The sequence below is a fragment of the Prosopis cineraria genome, unplaced genomic scaffold (assembly GCF_029017545.1).
Source record: "Prosopis cineraria cultivar Desert tree isolate PC_DT_omini unplaced genomic scaffold, ASM2901754v1 PC3, whole genome shotgun sequence".
Taxonomy (NCBI): domain Eukaryota; kingdom Viridiplantae; phylum Streptophyta; class Magnoliopsida; order Fabales; family Fabaceae; genus Prosopis; species Prosopis cineraria.
Window position 1 is genome coordinate 19,526,933 of NW_026555334.1, and position 20,480 is coordinate 19,547,412.

Here is a 20,480-nt window from a genome sequence, read left to right on the forward strand (position 1 = left end):
TCATTTCAAAAGCTTCGACCGAAGACTTGCTTATAAAATCAATTAAATCACAATACAATCTGAGAAAACACAGTGAAAATAAATCACATAGTGGGCATAACCCACTAGCATTCTTATCTCAATTGCATGCATTTCAGCACACAAATAGAACTAAACTTTGGCCCGTGCACCGTGGTGGACGGTCAGTGCATCACGACATGTGGCACAAAGCCACAAGCTCACCCTGTCTATGTCGTGTGCCATGGCATGCGTCACCATACGCCGTGGTGCATCTATTCATTGTTCTACTGTCATTTTGATAGCAAAATGACAAACTTCCAACGTGCACCATTTTCTCATACGACATCCGATTGGAGTGATTCAAGTGCCCACACGAAGCTTAGCTCATATACTAATTAATGAAATAGGTTTAGACACGATCTAACAGTCCGATCAAAATTTAGACCCAGGTGTAAAAAGTCACTTTTTCTAAAAAAATTTGCACACTCAAGTGCTCAAATCAATCCCTTTCTCTCATTAGATCACACTAGGCCTTGAACCAAGTCTAAAAGGATCTAATATATCTGATTGACTACAATTAATCACAATCATTCTCATATATCAAAATTTGACCCTTCTATGGCCAATTTTCATAATTCACTAACTTAACATACTATGTCATTTCTTTGCATAACTTAGCCCACTTGGCTATTTCTTAACTCATATACATGCAATCATATTCACAATGCAATCTTAGCCTCCAAATTACTCATTTCATCATAATTTGTCCTTTGGCTTAAAATTTACCAGAATAAAAAACCAATTCAACACAAACATATTTAAATCAAAGCCCATTTGTCTCAAACAACACATATACATATAATCGGGCTTGATTTCACAAAACTCAATTCAATACATGCATGCAACCCTATGGCAACTCATATACACTTATATATACAATCTTTCAATTCAGTTCATTACGCAACCTCAGAGTACACGGCTTCACAACTCAAGCCAGTCCAGACTCTCTTCCCTTAGCCTGATCACTTCTTGATCTTGTAAACATGTAACCACGGGGGTGAGATAAAAATTTCAATAACAAAATAACTCACTCTTATTAACTATCACATACAATAATATGAAAGTAAATATAATATATCATTAAAATCTCATAAAGTAGTAGTTACATCATATATATCATTTCATTTTCAACTTTTCATCAATCCCAAAGGATTCCATGTTATCTCAAAATATTTCATCATATCATAAAATACTGGCATGATCTCTACCAAACAAACCTCCAAATCACCCCGACACGAAGCCATAGACTCATCTAGGACTAATGTACACTTTTATTAGTCTTGAGCTCACCTGCAGTGGTAGAATCACTTAGCTAAAGATGTTCCAACGCACAATACGGACTATAGTTTTCCCCCAATACACACAATGGGGTGTCATTGACTCCAACCCATATCACAAAGATACTAAGGAGTCTCTCATCTCTAACACAGTACCTTTACCAGGAACTCAGGAGATCTTCTCCAACATAGCACCTTTCAAGGCACTAAGAAAAATTATTTCCAACACTGTACCCTAACAGGGTACTAAGGAAACCTTACCATATGGTCTTTATCATCTCCTACACTCAGTGAACTCTTACCTCTCAGATCATGCTTTCTCGAACCATTTAAGGTTCCCTTTTCACAATTTAACACTTTCTTGCACATGATATATATATATATATATATTACTCTTTACATTACAAAAATGCAATTTCAATGCTCATTTCAATCAAAAGCCGTTTCACACACACAGTTACTCAATGCTATAAAACATGCTCAATTCAAAACTGTTTCATGCATTACATAACATACTAACATATAGTTACAATAAACAGTCAAATAAAGAAAATTATTCAGTTACCTCAACCCTTCTATCACTAGAAAGGTTACCCATAGATTTTCACTATCGTACAAGCTTATCTCAAGCTTCCTTTCTCTACTCACGCATCTAATATGCTAATCTGAACATATTTGTCACATTTTAGTCATTTAGTTCATTTTGACCAAAAACTCATTTTTACTATTTAGGGCTATATTCATCCGTAAACTCTTTTCCATTTATCCATTCTAAGTTCATAACTACCCAATTACTACTTTACATCACCTCAACCGGTCTTATTTCACTCAAAATAGATTTTTGCCCTTACTTTCTCTCTTTAAAGGCTAAAATTGAGCCTTCAGATTCAAAGATCTACCATTCAACTCTAAGCCAGTCACAAAGCTCTAATTTAACTTCCGAGAACTTTTTTATTACTATTGGGCAAGAATCAAACCCCTCAAATTCTATCAATTCAATTTCCCTATAACTCATTTTCAGAGAAATTTATGTAGAATGGAAGGTAAGAGTTATACGTAGCTTACCTGGCAAGTTATCGATCCGAATCACCTTTCACCGCTCCAAAATGACTTAACCTAGCTCCTCAGCCCTTCTCCTCTCTCTATTTTGTGTGTTTCTCAAATTCTCTCCTCTAAAATTTCTAAAAAATCATAACCTATAAAGGAAAATTCTGGTCCATACGCCATGGTGCACCTAGCACAAGCCGTGGCATGTGGCACAATGAGATTTATTCTCACCACACGCACTTGCTTCGACCCAAAACACACTCCTATCACCCATATCTGTTCATACAACACACAAACAAGTTAAAATACCAATTAATCATCCAAATCTCTAATCCTACTTAATTTCCACTTTACCCTTAATTAATCTCTAAACTTAGGATTAAGAAATTCAAGATGTTACATTTGCTATTCTACTTTATTATTTGCTGGTTTTCAAACTTTGACTTGCCCGTAAGTTCTCCCAAGCAGTCCCATACCACCTTAGACCTATCTGAGCTTTCCATGTTCTGCCCCTCTGGACCAATGTCCTATCACGAGGGCCTATTTCGGTCTGACTGGCCCTTAGAATCTTCCATGTGGTCCCATACCATCTTCGTGCTTTTTTTTACGTTGCATCTCCCTTGGTCCAAACGTTCCACGGCTGCCTGTCTCTTTATCTACCATCATTCCTCATGGTTCATCATTTATTGAAGTTTATCTCTACCATTTTGACTGTGGAAAATGGCAAAAATGGATCCTCATCCATGACCATGGACTCCTCTTTCGAGAACTTAAGGACACCTTTATTAATCCAGTCTTGGACAACATTCTTAAAGCCCTAACAAGACTTAGTATTGTGACTTCAAGAGTAATGGTACTTGTAGTACTCCTTCCCTCTTTGTTCTTCTTTTGAAGGTATCTTGTGATCAGAAGGCAGCGAGATGAACTTCTCCTTGAGCAGGAAATCAAAGATTTCCTCCATTTTAGAAGTGTCAAATGTATACTATACTAAATTAAGCCTTTTGGGAGTCTCCTCAGCCTTCCTTATTAGGGCTGGGCACATGTAGTTTGCCGACAATGGTCTTCCTCTTTTAGCAATTCCTCATACCCACAGACCTTGGTTGCAAGCATATAAAAGTCCTAAAATTCCATCCCTTGGAACCTCTTTCGTAGCTCTATATCAAGGCTTGCCTAGGCTAGCTTGACAAACTCAGCCTTTGGAAGTGGCACATGGCACCTGCTCCTCAGCCTTTTGAACCTCACCAAATACTAGTCCATAGCCTCCCTAGCCCATTGGGTGAGCTTACAAAGTTCTACTATACTAACCTCTAACTCTGCCTTATAAAACTACACTTGGAACTTTTGCTCCATTTCTATCCAGCTAAGAATTGAATTGCAGGGCAGTGAGGTGTACCGTGTGAATGCCAGTCATGTGAGAGTGCTTGGGAACAATCTCAGTTTTAGGTTGGTGAAATTATCATAGTTGGCAATCTCTCCACATTAGATAATAAATCTTCCAATGTGCTTTAATGTGGACTGTGTTTCGTTTCCTAACAATAGGGTAAAATCAAGAATCCTATAGCCCTGAGGGTATGGATTATCTCTATCTATGTATTCAAAGTAAGGCTTTAAGAAGGTAGGATGGCCAATTCGACCTTAGTCCCTACCGGTATATGTCCTGAATGTCATCCCTCAAAGCCTCCATATTTATCAATCGATTCAGAGGCTTATTCTAATGCTCTAGGACTATTTTCATGCCTCCCGAGTCGCTCATGCTGACCTCCTGTAAATAAGACGAGGGGTTATTTAAAGGATTAGTGTTAGTAAAAATGTGGGGATTAGGATAGTCCTTTACAGCCTTGTGGCCTCGAGGGCTTGCGCTTGCATTAATTCTTGCCTATTGTCCTCCATGCGGCCCTAAGTTTAAGCCTGCTTCTAGAGAAGTTCCTCTCAAAGATGTGACTAAGTTCCTCATTCCATCATGCAAAGCCTGCATCATGAGTTGCTGTCTTTTCTTTTCCCTGCATTATGACGTTTCCAAGGACATAGCAAAGAATTTTTTATTTTTCTCCAGTTGTTTATCCATTCCGTCTTGAATTCCTTGTAGCACTTCTGCTATTGGACCGTTGGATGTGATTAGCAAATTTGCCTATTCACTTCCTAGCTTTGACCCAAGCCTTGTGCTGCTGCTACCTGTTGACATCGGCACTATGTGCTTACAATGTTTAGCCATCTCAACTTTAAGCATCAATGGTTCTAACCCTGCAAGTGTAGAGTTTCCTTCTGGTTCGTGAGAACAAGCACTTGTTTTATCAGTCCTTTTATCCATTCTTTTTCATTGCCATCATTATTACATAGGTCCCACTAGGCATACGAAAAATTGTTCACCGCGAACAAGAAGTTACTAGGCATGCCAAAGACATTAAGTCTCAATTGATAACAAAAGGTCCCCAAACTCCCTTACCATAGTTTACCCAAATATAAAAGATATGCAATACTTAGTAGAATAAGTGTTTAATTATTATTAAAACGTAAATGGTTACAAGTCTAAATTGAAGGTAAAACTAATCGATAAACCTAAAAACTATGGGTGCAAAACGCAAGTCTTTCGAGTGTTGACTTTTGTTTTTTCTGTACTTTGGTACTCTATTGATAATGATAGAGTGATGGTAGTTTCTCCCTTAGAACCTGGATTGTTCTTCTTAGAAGAATCACAGATTCCATGAAACTTATGGCATGGTCTTTACTCATTATCTTCCATTTTTAGTAACCAGCCCATATCGCCAAGATACTTAGATACGATGATGCTGTTCCCGTGAGATTCGGGATTGTTTAAAATCATGTCTTTATATACCAACAGTCTACAAAGTGGGTTTGCAACTAGCAGGATTTTGACATGCTTAATTGGCCATAACTCAAGCTTGGGGTTGGCCCTTTTATTGATTGGCCCTGACTCTTCAATCACTTGGCTTATGTTAATTTATGGTCCACTCAAACACTTTAACAAGCAATGTTTCATATTTAGTCCAAATAATATAATATTATATATTTTTCTAGATTTAAATTTTTTCTAGATATATTTTCAAATTTGGTATAATTATTTGTGTATTATAAAGATATGAAAAATAAATTATAATATGACAACAAAAGGAATAGGTATTATTTATAATTTATTAATAAATAAATAATATTATTTATACTGTCTAGAAAGGTTCCAAACCAGAACGACAAAATTGACTTGTCACTCGTTAATCATTATAAGAAAAATGTTCGGACCGAACTTTTGCTGTCCTTCTTGGACATGATAAAAAGACTTTTAACAGTATCATCATCTATATTTAAAGTTTTAAGCAGAATCCGACAATAAAATAAATAATATTCCCTCTGTCTATAATTTAAAAAAAGATTACAGGTATTAATAAAATTTAATAATAATACTTTATAATTTATTTTTTAAAACAAAAATATAAATTTTAAAAATTTACAATCATTTTAATTCTATTTTCACATGAAAGATAATATTAAAATAATAATATCATTAATGAAATATTATTTTTATTAAATTATTTTAAAATTTAAGATAATAAAATCTTTCTACATTATTCTATAATTTGAAAGGAAGGGATATTTTTACTAGAATTTTTTCGGCCAGCCTGATAATAAATAACATCAATATATTATAACAAAACAAATGATATGCCTGATAAGAGTACTTATTTCTTCAACTGTATTTGGAAACTCAATTCATATATCAGTAAAAGATACTACTCCTATCTAAAAAGAAGTGATTTTTTTATATTATTTACATCTATCTTCCCATTGAAAATAATGTAAATACTAAATATGAGTTTGACAAAAAAAAATTGCTAAATATAATTACCTCTTTTAAAATAGATTAAAAAATGATTATTGATCAGCTCTTTGCATGCCATATATTAATCAATATAATGGATATTTTTAATTGTTAATTAGGTGACATATATAAATTAAATGTGTTTAAATTAGAGTACCAAGTAATATTCAGAATATATTTGTGTGTGAGACTTTAATATACTCCTCATTCAAAAATATAAATTATTTTTTTAGATTGGATGCTTAAAATATATAAGATATTTTTAGGTTTTAAATATGTGATTAATGAGGTTTTTTTAAATTACTCTTAATAAATAAATCACTCAACCCATCATAAAAATAAGGATAAATTTGAAAAGATAATGTTAATTTTATTAATAAAAAAGATTATATTAATTTAAAGGAAATATTAAATTAATGGCAGTTAAAAATACATTAGATTTTTTTTAATAAAGGAATATTCATTTAGCATTAAAAATTTTAAAAAAATATCAACCAGCAATCTTGTAGTAAAAATTGAAGTTGAGAACAAGGCTAATCCAACCAAAATCTTAGGCTGGAATAATTAGAGGATCAAACTAATGGAACATCAACCAGCACTAATGAAAAATGGGATCATGAGACTTTGGTATCTAATTGCTAAAAAGAAAAGAAAAGAAAATATAGATAATTTATGTGAAAAATAAATATAAATATTATGAATAAAAAGGATCTGGATGATGTAGAGTGTGTATTATTAGATACCATATGATAGGCTGTAAATGATGTGCTCACTTTCCAGGGGAATGCCAACTTTCTGACGTGTTTGAAGAAAATTAAATGATTTACGATTTGACCTCCTACATTTCTGATTTGACGCTACAATCCTTTCAGTTTTCATTTTCTTATTCCTTTTTTCTTTTACTCTCAACTGGCCATATTTTCTCAAAAGCTTTTTCAAATTGTACGATGCTTACATCAATCAATTTTTTACTATCGCAGGAAATGGTGGAAATTCGAGTGAAAGTGTCCTTTACATTTTAATTAAATATAATAAATTATAAAAATAATTAATTAAATAATAAATTTTAATTATAATTGATTATGTTATAATATAATTTATTTAGATACTGTTTTTTTAAAATTAATTTTAATATAATTAAAAATATTTAAATAATTTAATTAAAATTAATTTTTAACTATATAAATTATTATATAATTTAATTTTTAAATATTAAATATTAATTTTTTTAAAGATATAAAGTTTAAATTTTATTAAGAAAAAAAGAGAAAGAAAGAGAATTTTATTTTATTTTTATTAAATTATATATTTTTTATAATTTTTTCATAGGCCATCTTTATAATTTTTTAAAAATTTTTGATAAATTTTTGGCAATAAACTTACAAGAAAATATGTGTTTTGCCTCTTTAATTGATTTTTATATTTTTGTAGTGTTTGAATAATTTTGTTCAAAAAATCAATTGTGGATTGAAAACACGCATTTCTCTTTATTCAAACACATGCAAACTCGTCTAATTATAAAACAAGTGTTTAACAAAATATTTTATTGATTAAGGTCTATTTTATTTTAAAAAAATAATATTGTTCATAAATTATTCATCATAATAATGTTATCTCTAAATTAATTAAATTAGAGTAATATTATCACCATTGTTTAAACATTCATTATTATAGTTAGTGTGATTCATTTTTCATGAGTTAAGGTACAATTTTACTTTTAAATTATTTTCAAAAGAACAATATTTTTCTCACTGTTTAAAAAATTATAAATATAAATAAAAATAAAATTATAATAATATTAAATGTATATATAAATATAAAATAAAAATAATTTTAAATTTATATATAAAATACATGTAAGGAAAAAATTTATAATATATTTGTAAAATATCATAAATTAATAATATTATAAATTATAATTTTATAAATTATTAAATATAAATAAATATTAATTAAGTTAAATATAAATAAATACAAAAATATTTGTATTTATATTTATAATTATCGATTGAAGTTGTCGTTAATGGCTCAATTTGAACGAAAAGTCATTTTTATGTTCGCGCATTCCGACTAAATAACAAACTAACTAGTTATTGCAAAAATGAGAACAAACAAACTGGAGTGTTTTCTAAGATATTTCCTAAGCCATGACCATGATATTCAGGCCTCAGACATGTCTATAATAGGATTTTATTATTATCCGTAAGTGCAAGCTCTCATAAATGATTTTTAACATCAAGCTAAAAGAAAAGGAAATGAATAAATTAAACTTATTTGTTTTAAATCTTCTCTTATTCACTTGCTCCTTTGCTCTTTTAGTTTGTTTTGTCATAATCTTAATTTTATAATCTGCACAAATAATAATAAATTTTTTTAATATTATGATCATCAAAACAAAAAAGTAACCAACATAATTTATAGTACCCTTTTCATTTCTAATTATAAATTATTTTTAACATATTTTTCCAAAATTAGAAAAAACTTTAAAATTCATTAATTATGTCTAAAAATTTTACAAATTTGCAATTTTGAATCTATTAAATATATATATATATATATTGATAACATACTTTCTCTTTTAAAAATTTAGAGATGATAAAAGGAAAAATTTAAAATTTGATCAAAAACACTTGATTCAACTAGTTGATATAATTGAATTAGCTTATCTTAAAATATCGAGTTCAAATCCTTAGATATGGAATTGTAAATTAATATGCCAAAGACATTCTAGGATATATGTGAGGCTGTTGTTAATAATAATAGTCTCACACTGTAAGATTTGGATTAATTTGGATAGTGAGCGATAATATTTTCAGGTTTGTCAAGATATTGAATGATGAAATAAAAAAATTGTGATAAAATATTAATAATATAACTTATAAATGTAACAAAAAAAAACATTTCTTTCTCTTTTTATGATTGAAGCAAAAGGGAACATTATAAAATAATTTAGGAAAAATAATAGGAAATAATATCAAAGAAATTTATACTCGCTTCGTTTAAAAATATAAAGCATTTTTAATCAAATCTCATCCTTAATAAAGTAGTTACCTACTTTTCAACTAATCCTATCTTTTTATATTTATCTTTATTAAATACCCTACAAAAAATATAAAGTCATTATCAATAGAGATACTTTTGAAAAAAAAAAAAAGACAACAATTACACTTTGAAAGACTAAAAATGATTTAATTTTTAAACATTTAATTTCTCAAAAAATAATTTATATTTTTAAATAGAGGGAGTAAGAATTAAGAAATAATGAGAAGTGAAGCAGTAAAAGTTTTGACGATGCATAACCATGAACATGGCATCCTGTAAAATAACACTCGCTAGAAATCGGCTCATCCTTAACTTACATTTAATCCCATCATCGACTATGATACGCGTGTGCCGGCTTACCAAGGCGATGGTGGTATATTTTAGTTATTGTACAATTTTATTTGTATTTGGATTCTATGTATAAGTATTTTTTTTAGAAAATTTATAATTCTTTTTACAACTTATTTTAAGTTAAGATATAGATAACTAATTACATTATTCTAATTTTAAAAAAATTATGAGTAGGAAATGATGTTAAACATAGCAGATGTAGATATTTTAAAAAATAATGAAATTTTTAATTCTTCAAGTTTGTCCTGTATTATTAATTTAGTTTTACAAATTTAGTTTTTATCAATGTAATTATATTTTTTTAAATTATCATATTAGCCTTTTATATTTTGAAATGCAAATTGACTTTTAAATTAATGTAATATATAAAATATATTACTAACTTGTAATATATATGTAATTAAATGATAACAAATTGGCTATCAAATCAGTTTATTTTTTATCAATCTACTTCTTTGCATTATATTTTATTCTTTTATTTCTTGAAATTTCTTAATCTATTTTTTCTTACATAAGTAATTACATTTTTTTTATTAATCTGTATAGTTTTCATCAATATTTTTTTGTCCATGTCAATAGAGTTAACATTGTTACCATCTCTTTAATCTTCAAACGATGAGAATCAAAATGATATTTAAGGCAAACTTGAGAGACCAAATTAATAAAAACTTAACTTAAAACATCAAATTAATAACTGAAATAAATTTAAGGATTAAAATTTTCATGATCCCTTTAAGAGCAATCATTTTGTCCTTATAATTTTTTTTTTTTGCCAATGCCCTTTTAATTTTGACTCTTCTAAGTTTTAGTCCTTAAATTTTGATTTACTGCAACTCAATATCTATATTGTTGACTCAATTAAAATTTAGTTATTAAACTTCATTTCAGTATTACACCATTTAAAATATTAGTTTTTAATATTTAAGAAATAACTTAATTTATCATAGTTTAATTGTTAAAAACAATTAAAATTATAGGAATCTAATTACTTCAATTTAAATTTAAGGGACTGAATTAGTTGTATTAAGTCAAAATTTAAAAATGGTGTCTTAACTAAGTACAAATTATAGGACGGCGACCAAATAAAAAATTTTTCTTATAAATTATATGTTAAGTAATATTCACTTCACATGATGGGGCACCAAAACTTTGAAGCGTGTACGACACTTGACACATTGTTGGGTTAAGCGGTCATACTTAGTGCGAGGTCAAACGGAGGGACGAAACATATAAGGATTGATATATAATTTAAATTTTACACTATAAATTTGAATATAATTTGAATCCTAAATTTTTATTTATATATTTTTAATTATAAATAATTAAAGTTGATATAATTTTACCTCCGTTGTTAAAAGCAAATGTAAGTTATTTACTTAAAAATGAGACATAATGTGTAATTTTTATCAAATTTCACTCTTCTCACTCTCATACCCCATTTGAGAAAAATTACACATTAAGTCTCACTTTAAAAATAATAATAGATGTTTACTTTAATTTAATGGTAAAAGTGAAATTATACTAATTTTTAATTATTTAGCATTCAGCATATATTAAATAAGAGTTTAAGATTTAAATCTTTCTTAAACATATAATTTAAGATTTAAATTGTATATTAACTCAACATATAAATGCTCATACTCTATACTTTGTGTGAGATATATCTTGAGGTAAATTATTTATCATTCCTCATAGAAATACAAGAATTGTTAATCTTGTTTTCGTTTATCAAAGCATATGTATGCCAATATTTTTATGTGGACGAGGTAGATGTTTTATACCTGACAAAGCATTTGTTTAGCCACACACGCACACATAACCCCGCATCTGTCTGCAGGATATCTATATAGTTAAATACATATGTATTTTCTAAATGAATTATTTTATTCTACTTTTTGAAATAAATAAAACAACAAATATATGTACTTTTTTCATATCAATTTTTCTTTTTTGGAATCTTGCAACTATGTTCAACCCTGTAATACTAAAAGACCGTGAAACATCAACATGTTTTTTGCTTCGGATGATGTGGTTCAATGAATCGGATTCAAATTTATACTGCGACTAATTAGTCGATTTTTAATGAATAATAAATTGTCAATTTTTTTATATTTTTATTAAAAAATGACAAGAAACAAATACTAATTTACCTTAAATATAAATCATGTGCGAATAATTTGATAATCTTTAAAATTTAGCCCGACAAAAAAATTTCCTGAACTTTCAAATTTGTATGTCTATTTCTTTGATTACTTTTTACTATCAAAATTGTGAGATCTTAGATATAACTCATACACATTGAAAATTATATGCATTGCCTTAGGAAAACGTGCATGGCCTAATTAAGTTTGATGATGATTGAAATTTCACCGGATAATATTACACAAATTATGCATAAACATAAGTTAATCAAATTAATTCATACACGAATAAGGTTGTGAGTGGCGCTATTGAGAAAGGTGAAATATATAATACGGAGTAGAGAGGCAAAGAAAAACTAAAGTGAATATTCAATGAAAATTTCAGGCTAGATCTAATGAAATAAAGTTGGTTATTGTTGTATGGTGGAGAAAACTTATATAAAATGAGCTAATTTATATTCAAAAATAAGAATGATTTTAAATTATGGTGAATTTAATTATTTCTTTAGTCTTAATTATAGGATAAAATTTTTAAATTTTATTTAATCATAAATATATGACAAATATATGATAATTAATTTTTTTAATCTTATCTTTCTTTTTTGGCAGCACAACTTTATCTTTTTTTTTTCAATCGTAGCAAGTTGTTAGCATACTTTTAATTTTAATTTATATATAATATTTTATAAGGACTATTGATTAGATGGAAAATTAAAAAGTGACACATTTTTTAATAAATTTAATATATTAATTATTATTATTATTTCTTTTAAAAATTATAAAATTAGTTAAAATTGACATGTAATTAAGACAAAAGGTAGAGAGAGTATGAAAATGAAGTGAATAAATAAATAGAAGATTTTGGAAGAACAAAAATACAAGTGGCGAGAGAGAGGGATGTGTAAGGACTAGTGAAAGATATACATACATACATCCATTTGGTCAAATGAGAAGGTGGACGACCTTAATAAATGAGGAAGGTGTCATAGTGGAGAGTGCTCAGAGAGAGAGAGAGAGAGAGAGAAGGAAAAAAAATGAAGTTTTCAGAGACAGTACACATTGGTGGGCTGTCTTCCCGCCATTAAAACTCTCCTCCTTCTCTCTCCACCACGCCACGCCAACCCCACCTCTCTCTCTCTCTCTCTTCCCAGATTTCATTTTCTTTCTGGGTTTTTCATTTTCCTCTCTCTCTCGAAACGACAACAATTCTGGAAGGTCCTCTTCTATCAATAGGAGTTAGACCTGTATAGCTTAGCCTCTAGGGTTTTCACCTTTCACACCCCCAGACTAGAATCTTCAAAACCAAAATTCACTCCTTGCACCCCGAAACCTCGAACAAATTAGTGCCCATTTCTATCTGGTCCTTCCAAGCAAAGCAAAAAAGAAAGAGAAAGAGAAAGGGCGTTCTCAATCCATAAATAACCTACCTGACCAGAGAGAGAGAGGGAGGGGGCGATAATATAATTCTGGTGCGGATACATAGAGCAGTGATCATCATCGTCATCAGAGAGAAATTGAAGAAGAAGGAAGGTATTATCGAGGGAGGGAGACATGATGAATGATAGGAGTGGCAAGCCTGCATGGCTAGAGAGGCTCATGGCGGAGACATTCTTTGGTGGGTGTGGGGTCCACCAGAATCACAGGAAGAACGAGAAGAACGTCTTTTGCTTGCACTGTTCCCTCAGCATCTGCCCCCACTGCCTCCCCTCACACCCCTCTCACCCGCTTCTCCAGGTTCTTCTCTCTCTCTCTCTAATTTCTTGCCCTCTTTCTCTGTTTTGTGTGTTTTTGCTTCTTAATTTCCCCTATTTCTTCCCAGATATGGGTGAATTCCTTGATTTTTCTCGTCATTTTCATGCCCGCATGAGATTTTTTCTGGGAATATAGTTTCTCAGTATTTCTCTTTCCTGGAAAGTTGAATTCAGATGCAGCTTTGTGTGTGACTCCTGGATCTCTCTCTCTCTCTCTCTCTCTCTCTCTCTCTCTCTCTCTCTGTGGTCTTGTTTGATTTTGCCTCGCATGCAATTATTCACCTTCTGGGATTGTGAGATAGCTGTTGTTTTATCTTGCTTCTTTCTCGTTTTCAGAAGATGGCTCTCAGTAATTATAACCTTCTTAGTTATGAAATTGCCCATGAATCTTGTTATCTGATGGATTTTCCTGAGGGAAAGAAGTCGGAAAAAAGTTATATACAGGACCTGATTGCTAATTCTCTCATTGTTCATGATTCTTCCCCAAAAAGAAAATAAAATTTGTGCTCAGTCCAGGATGAATTAAATTAGTAATTCTTTCTGCTAGATTCTCTCTTAGATTTAAGATTTGGGGTTTCTCAGGGAATATTTCTGGGTTATGTTTTGTCTCTGTGGGGTTCTGAGGATGAATGAGAGAAACTTGGTGAGGGTTAAAGATATTATTGATTTTTGGCCCACAAAAAACAAAGATATTATTTGATTATTGAAGGGTAATTTAATTGGGCAATAATGTCTCAATTTAAATAGTGTTTCTACAATATCTAAGTTTATGTGTATGTTTATGTGGTTTCCTGGGAAGGGTTCATGATGAGGTGTTTGATTCCCACTTTTTTGCTTTGGTTTTGGTTTGTTTCCCATTAATGGAAGATCTCTTTTTTATCCATTTCTACCTGCAAAGGTTTCTCAGCTGTTCCTTTCAGTGAAAGCGAAAGTTTGACCAATTTTGTTCTTGCCAATTCGTTTATTCATTTATTTATCTATTACTACTGTGTCCCATATTCTCACATTTATTAATTTCAAAGGAATAAAATTACCAGAGTTCTATTTTACCTATAGGTGAATGATTTGATGGGATAAATTTCTCTAAATTACAGTTAATTTTTGAAATTTGAATTATAACTCATTTGAGTTCCTGTGAGTGTGGTAGGAATTTTCATTTTGATTCTTGACTTTTTATAATTTACATTAATTTATGTTTTTTTTTAATTTCATCACTAGACAAGTCAGCTACATGAATTACACATTCTCTAGTATTCTATGAAATTTGAGAATGTTGCCACTAGTCGCCTAATGTAACTTAAACTCACAATGCAGGTGAAACTGTTATTATATTCATTTATGTTGATATTGGTAATTTTATGTGTTTGGATTTTTTTCCTTTTAAATTTTTATCAATCACATATTTTTGAAGTCACAAAGATTGTATCTCTCTCTCCTCTAATCTGGTATGTTTTTTCATAGCACCCATCATTTCTCCGAAATTATTTTCTTGTCTCACTCTGTTTAGTTATTTTTTATTTGTTTTCTGATAAATTGTTCTAGGAGTTTGGTGTCTAGCTGTTTCAGGAGAAGATAAGGTTTTCTGTAGAGGGAAATCTTACTTAAAATGTTTGAGGAATTTATTGCTGTTTTTAATGAAATTTTATCACACTGATAAGATTTATTAATGAAAGATTTGAACATAAATATTGTTCATAATGAGTGATAACAAGCATCAATATAAGGGTATTAATGATGGAAAATAGATTCTGTGACACAAGTGTGGGGTCAATAATGACTAGTGAGAGATCAGATGAAGTTCATGTCCTTCAATTTCTCTCTCTCTCATAACTTAACCTCCTGCCTATAAAGGATCTTAATTAGATTTGATGTTTATCCTTCTTTTTTCTACTGATATGAACTATATATAGTATTTTGTTTTGTTTTAATGAAAGCGTCCAACGAATTTCTTTGACTTCTAATTTAAAAAATAGTAATATTAATATAAAATATAAAATTTAACTTTAAATTAAGAAAAATGACAATAAAATTCTTTTAAAATATATAAATAATAATTTAATTTTTTAAAATGTTATAATTCTTTTAAAGTTTTTAAAAATTTTTTTATCATCAATAAATTTATATAAATTATTAAATTACTTTTTTTAAAAATAAATAATTTATAAATTTTTTTTAAATATTTACAATATTTTGATATTCATAACAACATAACAATAATAAATTTATTAATAACAGAAAAGTTTTCATGAATTTTAAAAAAATTATGGTATTTTAAAAAATTAAATTGTCATTTATATATTTTAAAAAAATTTTATTGTTATTTTTTTTAAATTATTCAAATAAAATATCTACAATTGAAAAGAGATAAGTGTTATACTTTAATCTCAATTTATAATAACATCTCAAAATTAAGATTTTTTAATTTTTAATTTTATTTTCTCTCTTTCTTTAATATGTTTTGACAAATGAAGTATTAAATAAAAAGTATTATTAAAATTTTATATTTTTATTTTGAAGAATAAGATTGTAATTTGTATTTTATGAGTTTTATTACTATATGTTATTTTATTTAAAAATGTCTTGTAAATTAGGATTGATAAAATATATGTGTGCATCTCTTTTAACTTTTCAAGTGAGTATAAGAATCTAATAAATAACTTTGTATTATTTAGTTTTAAATAATATAATTTGTTTTTATAATAATTATATTTATATTATATATTGATATATTTATTTATATACAAAAGATGTATTCCCTCCGTTTAAAAATATAAAATATTTTAAATTAAATTTTACTTTTAATAAAGTAGTTATTTGTTTTTAAACTAACCTTATCTTTTTATATTTACTCTTATTAAATATTTATAATAAATATAAAATTATTATCAATAAAGGTATTTTTGAAAAGAAAAATAATAATTATATCTTAAAAAATTAAAAATGTTTTATTTTTTTAACATTTAACTTTTCAAAAAATGTTATAAAAAGTAGAAATTTGTAATTTTCACGAGTGATAAAAACATGCAAGTTATGATAAAACATTTGCAATAAGCGTGATATCATCCTAGTTAACGTGGGCAACATATATATATATATATATATATCAGCCTAGTTTAAAATAAACGAGACTTTTGAGTACTCGTACCTGTAATAGTACATTCGAGCTTTTACAATTATTTCCATCATTTTTTTGTGTTGTCGTTTTTTTTTTGGGATAATTTTGTTTTGTTTCGTTCTGTTACAGGTGAGAAGGTATGTGTACCACGACGTCGTTCGACTGGGTGATCTGGAAAAGCTCATTGATTGTTCCAATATTCAGGTCAGCAAAATACTACGACCTTTTTTCTTCGAAAAAGTAAAGTAATAATAAAAAAAAGTAGGAAACGATACTTTTTTCCCAACAAAAAAGACAAAATGATGCAATTACCATGTATGCGCCCATTTGTTTTGTGAGATCCCATGGCCGCATGGTTTTATTGAGGCAAGGCAAATACCTTTTTCACCTTTTTAACAAAAAGAAAAGTAGAAAAGTTATGTATTATAAATATTTATCATGATTTGTACACAATATTAACAATAATTTATTGTTAAATATCATTTGTGCCTTCAGGGAAAAAAAAAGAAAAATTGGAAAAGAAAATAATGTCGCAATTATTTAGTATTAAATTATATTTTTTAGATCTTGGTGAACTGAAATGATAAAATTTAATCTGTTGTGCATAAATATGAATTATTTTAATATGTTGAAAATTGACATCAATCAATTTTTAGTGCTGGATATGTATTTTGTTAATTTAAATTTTATATGAAAAGCTTAAACTTCATGTAAATAAAATGCATATAAATAAATGAGGGAAGAAAATAATGAATAAAAGTGGGAATGGCAGGCATATACGATAAACGGAGCGAAGGTGATATTCTTAAAGCAGAGGCCACAGTCACGGCCATGCAAAGGCTCCTCCAACGCCTGCTGCACTTGCGACCGCATTCTTCAGGATCCCTTCCTTTTCTGTTCTCTCTCTTGCAAGGTATTCCCTCCATTATTTTTGAGGAATTTTGATGTCTTAAAATATAAAACAATTTAAAAGAACAAGGTTCTTTTTTCCAATATTGGTGGGAGGATTGAAATTTTATTATAGCATGTTTATTTATTTCTTTTTTTGTAATTCATTCTCCAAAATCAGGATAAATTAGTTAGAATAATAAAATTATTTTAAAAATAAATTATTTTTAAATGTTGTGTCTACATTTAAAAGGGAGTGATTTGATGTGGAGGGAGAATTTTTTTGAAAATTGAAATATTATTTTTCTAAATTTATTGGATGGTATTTTTGGAATTGGATATCAAAAGTTACTAAAACTAAAAAAAGGAAAAAAGAAGACTTATATATAGGACTAAGAAGAATTTTTATGAGGGAGAAATAATTAAGTGTGTGGGAGCATTTTTTTTTTTTTAAGTTTATAGTTTGGTTTTGAATGAATAAGTTTATAAAGAATCATTAGTGTTTTATTGATATTCTCCCTTCGCTTTTATTTACCCTTCATTTTTATTTATAAGAGATATTATTATTTTGTACTTATTTTTTTATATAAGTAAAATTATCTATATCAATAAGAATTTATTATACATTTTCTAAATCACCCTCCATAATTCACATTAATGAAAAATAATTAATGTATATTTATGTAAATTAATATAGGACATTTTAGTCTATTTTTTTATTTTCAAAGGTAATTATTATGATTAATCAATTTTATTAAACTATGTGATATAATTTTTATATATATAAAAATGGGGAGTATGTAATTTTATTTTAAGTTGTCTTACAATTTGGTATGGATAAAGTAATTAATTTACTATAACTCCCTCCGTCTTATTTGTAAGAGGAATTTTTTTTTTATAAAATACATCATTAAATTTTTATTACAATTTTTCTTTCATGACTCTGTTAAATGTTACTGAGAAAAAATAAATTATTAAAGCATCTATATTTAATATAGATAAAATTAAAAATTTATTGAATTTTTAGACAGTGAGTAAGTTTTAAAATTTTTTTATTTTAATAAAATATGGTGAAAGTAATTTACAAATAAAATAAAATTAGGAGAGACTAATTAGTAGCATTAATTATAATTTATGTTGTGGTTATGTGTAGGTGGATCACATGTTGGAGGAAGGCGAGGACCTGTCTGGCATTTTGCATCAATTCCAGGAATCCGACTTCACCTACTCGCACTTCGAGGCTTCCAACTCCGCCTCCTCCGACCAGGATTCCCAAATTGCCCCTCCCTCCTCCTACGGCTCCTCCGGCAATTCCGTCATTTCACCTCTCCGCCTCCCTCGCCTTGTCCTCTCCCTCGGCGGTAGAAGGAAGGGCGCCCCACAAAGAGCCCCTCTTTCTTAGTTCTCCTCACCACTCCTAATAATTTATTTATATTAATAAGTTAGTTAATCACGCCTCTTTAATTAATTACTTCCAAGTCCTCTTCCCTCTTATTATATATATATATATATAATATTGAATCATCGAATTTCAGGACCCAAAAAATATATTACTAATCACCATAAAATTATGACCAAATAAACGGCTTATTCAGTTTTAGTTGTTATTTTCGTCTCGTAACATGCATGAAAAAAAAAAAAGAAACCCGAAAAAATTTATGTGTAATATGTGCATTTTCTAATTTTTTTTTTAAAATTTTAAATTTCTCTGGTGGTTTTCGTTTGTTAGTTGCATGTTATTCAGGAGATTTCCATGTTCATCTTCTTGTGTAGGTGGATGTCAGGCTCTTCTGGTATCCGCCAGTTTTGTGTCTGATGATGTAATGGAAATTTGAAGTATGTAATGTTTATTACTGACATTAATATATTTGTATCTTAGCATGAAGTGATGACTTTTCACACGAGTTACGTTCCTTCTTGTGTTTAATAAATTCATCGTATCTTTTTTTTTTTTAATATAAAAAGGGCATGACTTCTTGATCTGTGATTTTGTGGCGGATATTGCTTTTGATTGGTGGTGATTGTTGTAAAAGCAGCACGAAAATAAGAGTAACGAAGGCACAATTAAGAGAGAAGAATATGATAATACTTAACATTATTGTCAACTTTTGAATTGACTCTTTAAATCAGTCATTTTTATATTTTTTAATTTATAAAATTATATCAATTTATTCATAAATTTAGATAAAATAAAATTAATTAAACTCATAAGCTGGCTTTTTGAGTTTATTAGTTTTACATTTTTAACTTATAAAATTATATAAATTTGTTTATAAATTCATTGAGTAAGATAAATATTTATTGTGTAGAATTTGATTTGTAGAAGCAATAGGATCTGGTTCAATGAAAAGTAAAGGTAAAAAAATAAAAAAAATTATAATATTAATAAAAAATAAAAATATTAAAAATAAATTAAAATTTTTATGTTGACTATAATAATATATGAATGTATATTATATTTTATATTTTAATTATTTAATTATATATTTTAAAGACTATTTACTAATAAAAATTTATTTTTATTAGTTGACAATTTGAATATGCATTTTGAGTTTACTTAAACTGCAAGTTTAACAACCTTGATTTTTAAAATCAAATTATTGTTGTTTTTGACCAATTTTTAACCTGCAGACTCGATAATTTTTTTAAAAATAAATTGTAAGTATTGATTAAATAACTTGAAATTTAAAAATTATTATTATAAATAAGAAATTTAAATGTTAAATATAACTCAATTTGTAACTGAAATTCTTATTTGCAACCGTACGTCCTTCATGTTTTTAAAATTTTTTGTTAAAAACCTAACCATTATTAATAATCTATTTTGAGGCTTTAATGCCATTTTCCTACAAATATTGTGTTTGGAACTAATTAAAGAGAGTATTAATTTGCGGATGGTCCTGTGACTTAGGGACACAGTGCTTTGATTTTTTTCACAAAAAGATTTTGCCCTATATAATAATAAAATCTTTTCTA

General features: G+C 28.4%; 1 protein-coding gene across 1 annotated transcript; it reads left to right on the plus strand.

The window, feature by feature from the left end:
• The first annotated feature begins 12,809 nt into the window (after positions 1-12,809).
• On the plus strand, positions 12,810-19,388 carry LOC129304528 (protein RGF1 INDUCIBLE TRANSCRIPTION FACTOR 1). Its single transcript, XM_054944214.1, has 4 exons — positions 12,810-13,484; positions 16,746-16,820; positions 17,389-17,529; positions 18,658-19,388. The coding sequence occupies exons 1-4, from the start codon at positions 13,302-13,304 to the stop codon at positions 18,904-18,906; spliced, it is 648 nt and encodes a 215-aa protein (XP_054800189.1). The 5' UTR covers positions 12,810-13,301; the 3' UTR covers positions 18,907-19,388.
• Positions 19,389-20,480: the final 1,092 nt, after the last annotated feature.

Excerpts from the sequence above, each read along its gene's own strand:
- LOC129304528 (XM_054944214.1), top strand. The coding sequence starts at position 13,302 with ATGATGAATGATAGGAGTGGCAAGCCTGCATGGCTAGAGAGGCTCATG. Across the intron at positions 16,821-17,388 it reads TTGATTGTTCCAATATTCAG|GCATATACGATAAACGGAGC; the intron begins GTCAGCAAAATA and ends TGGGAATGGCAG. Across the intron at positions 17,530-18,657 it reads TCTGTTCTCTCTCTTGCAAG|GTGGATCACATGTTGGAGGA; the intron begins GTATTCCCTCCA and ends GGTTATGTGTAG.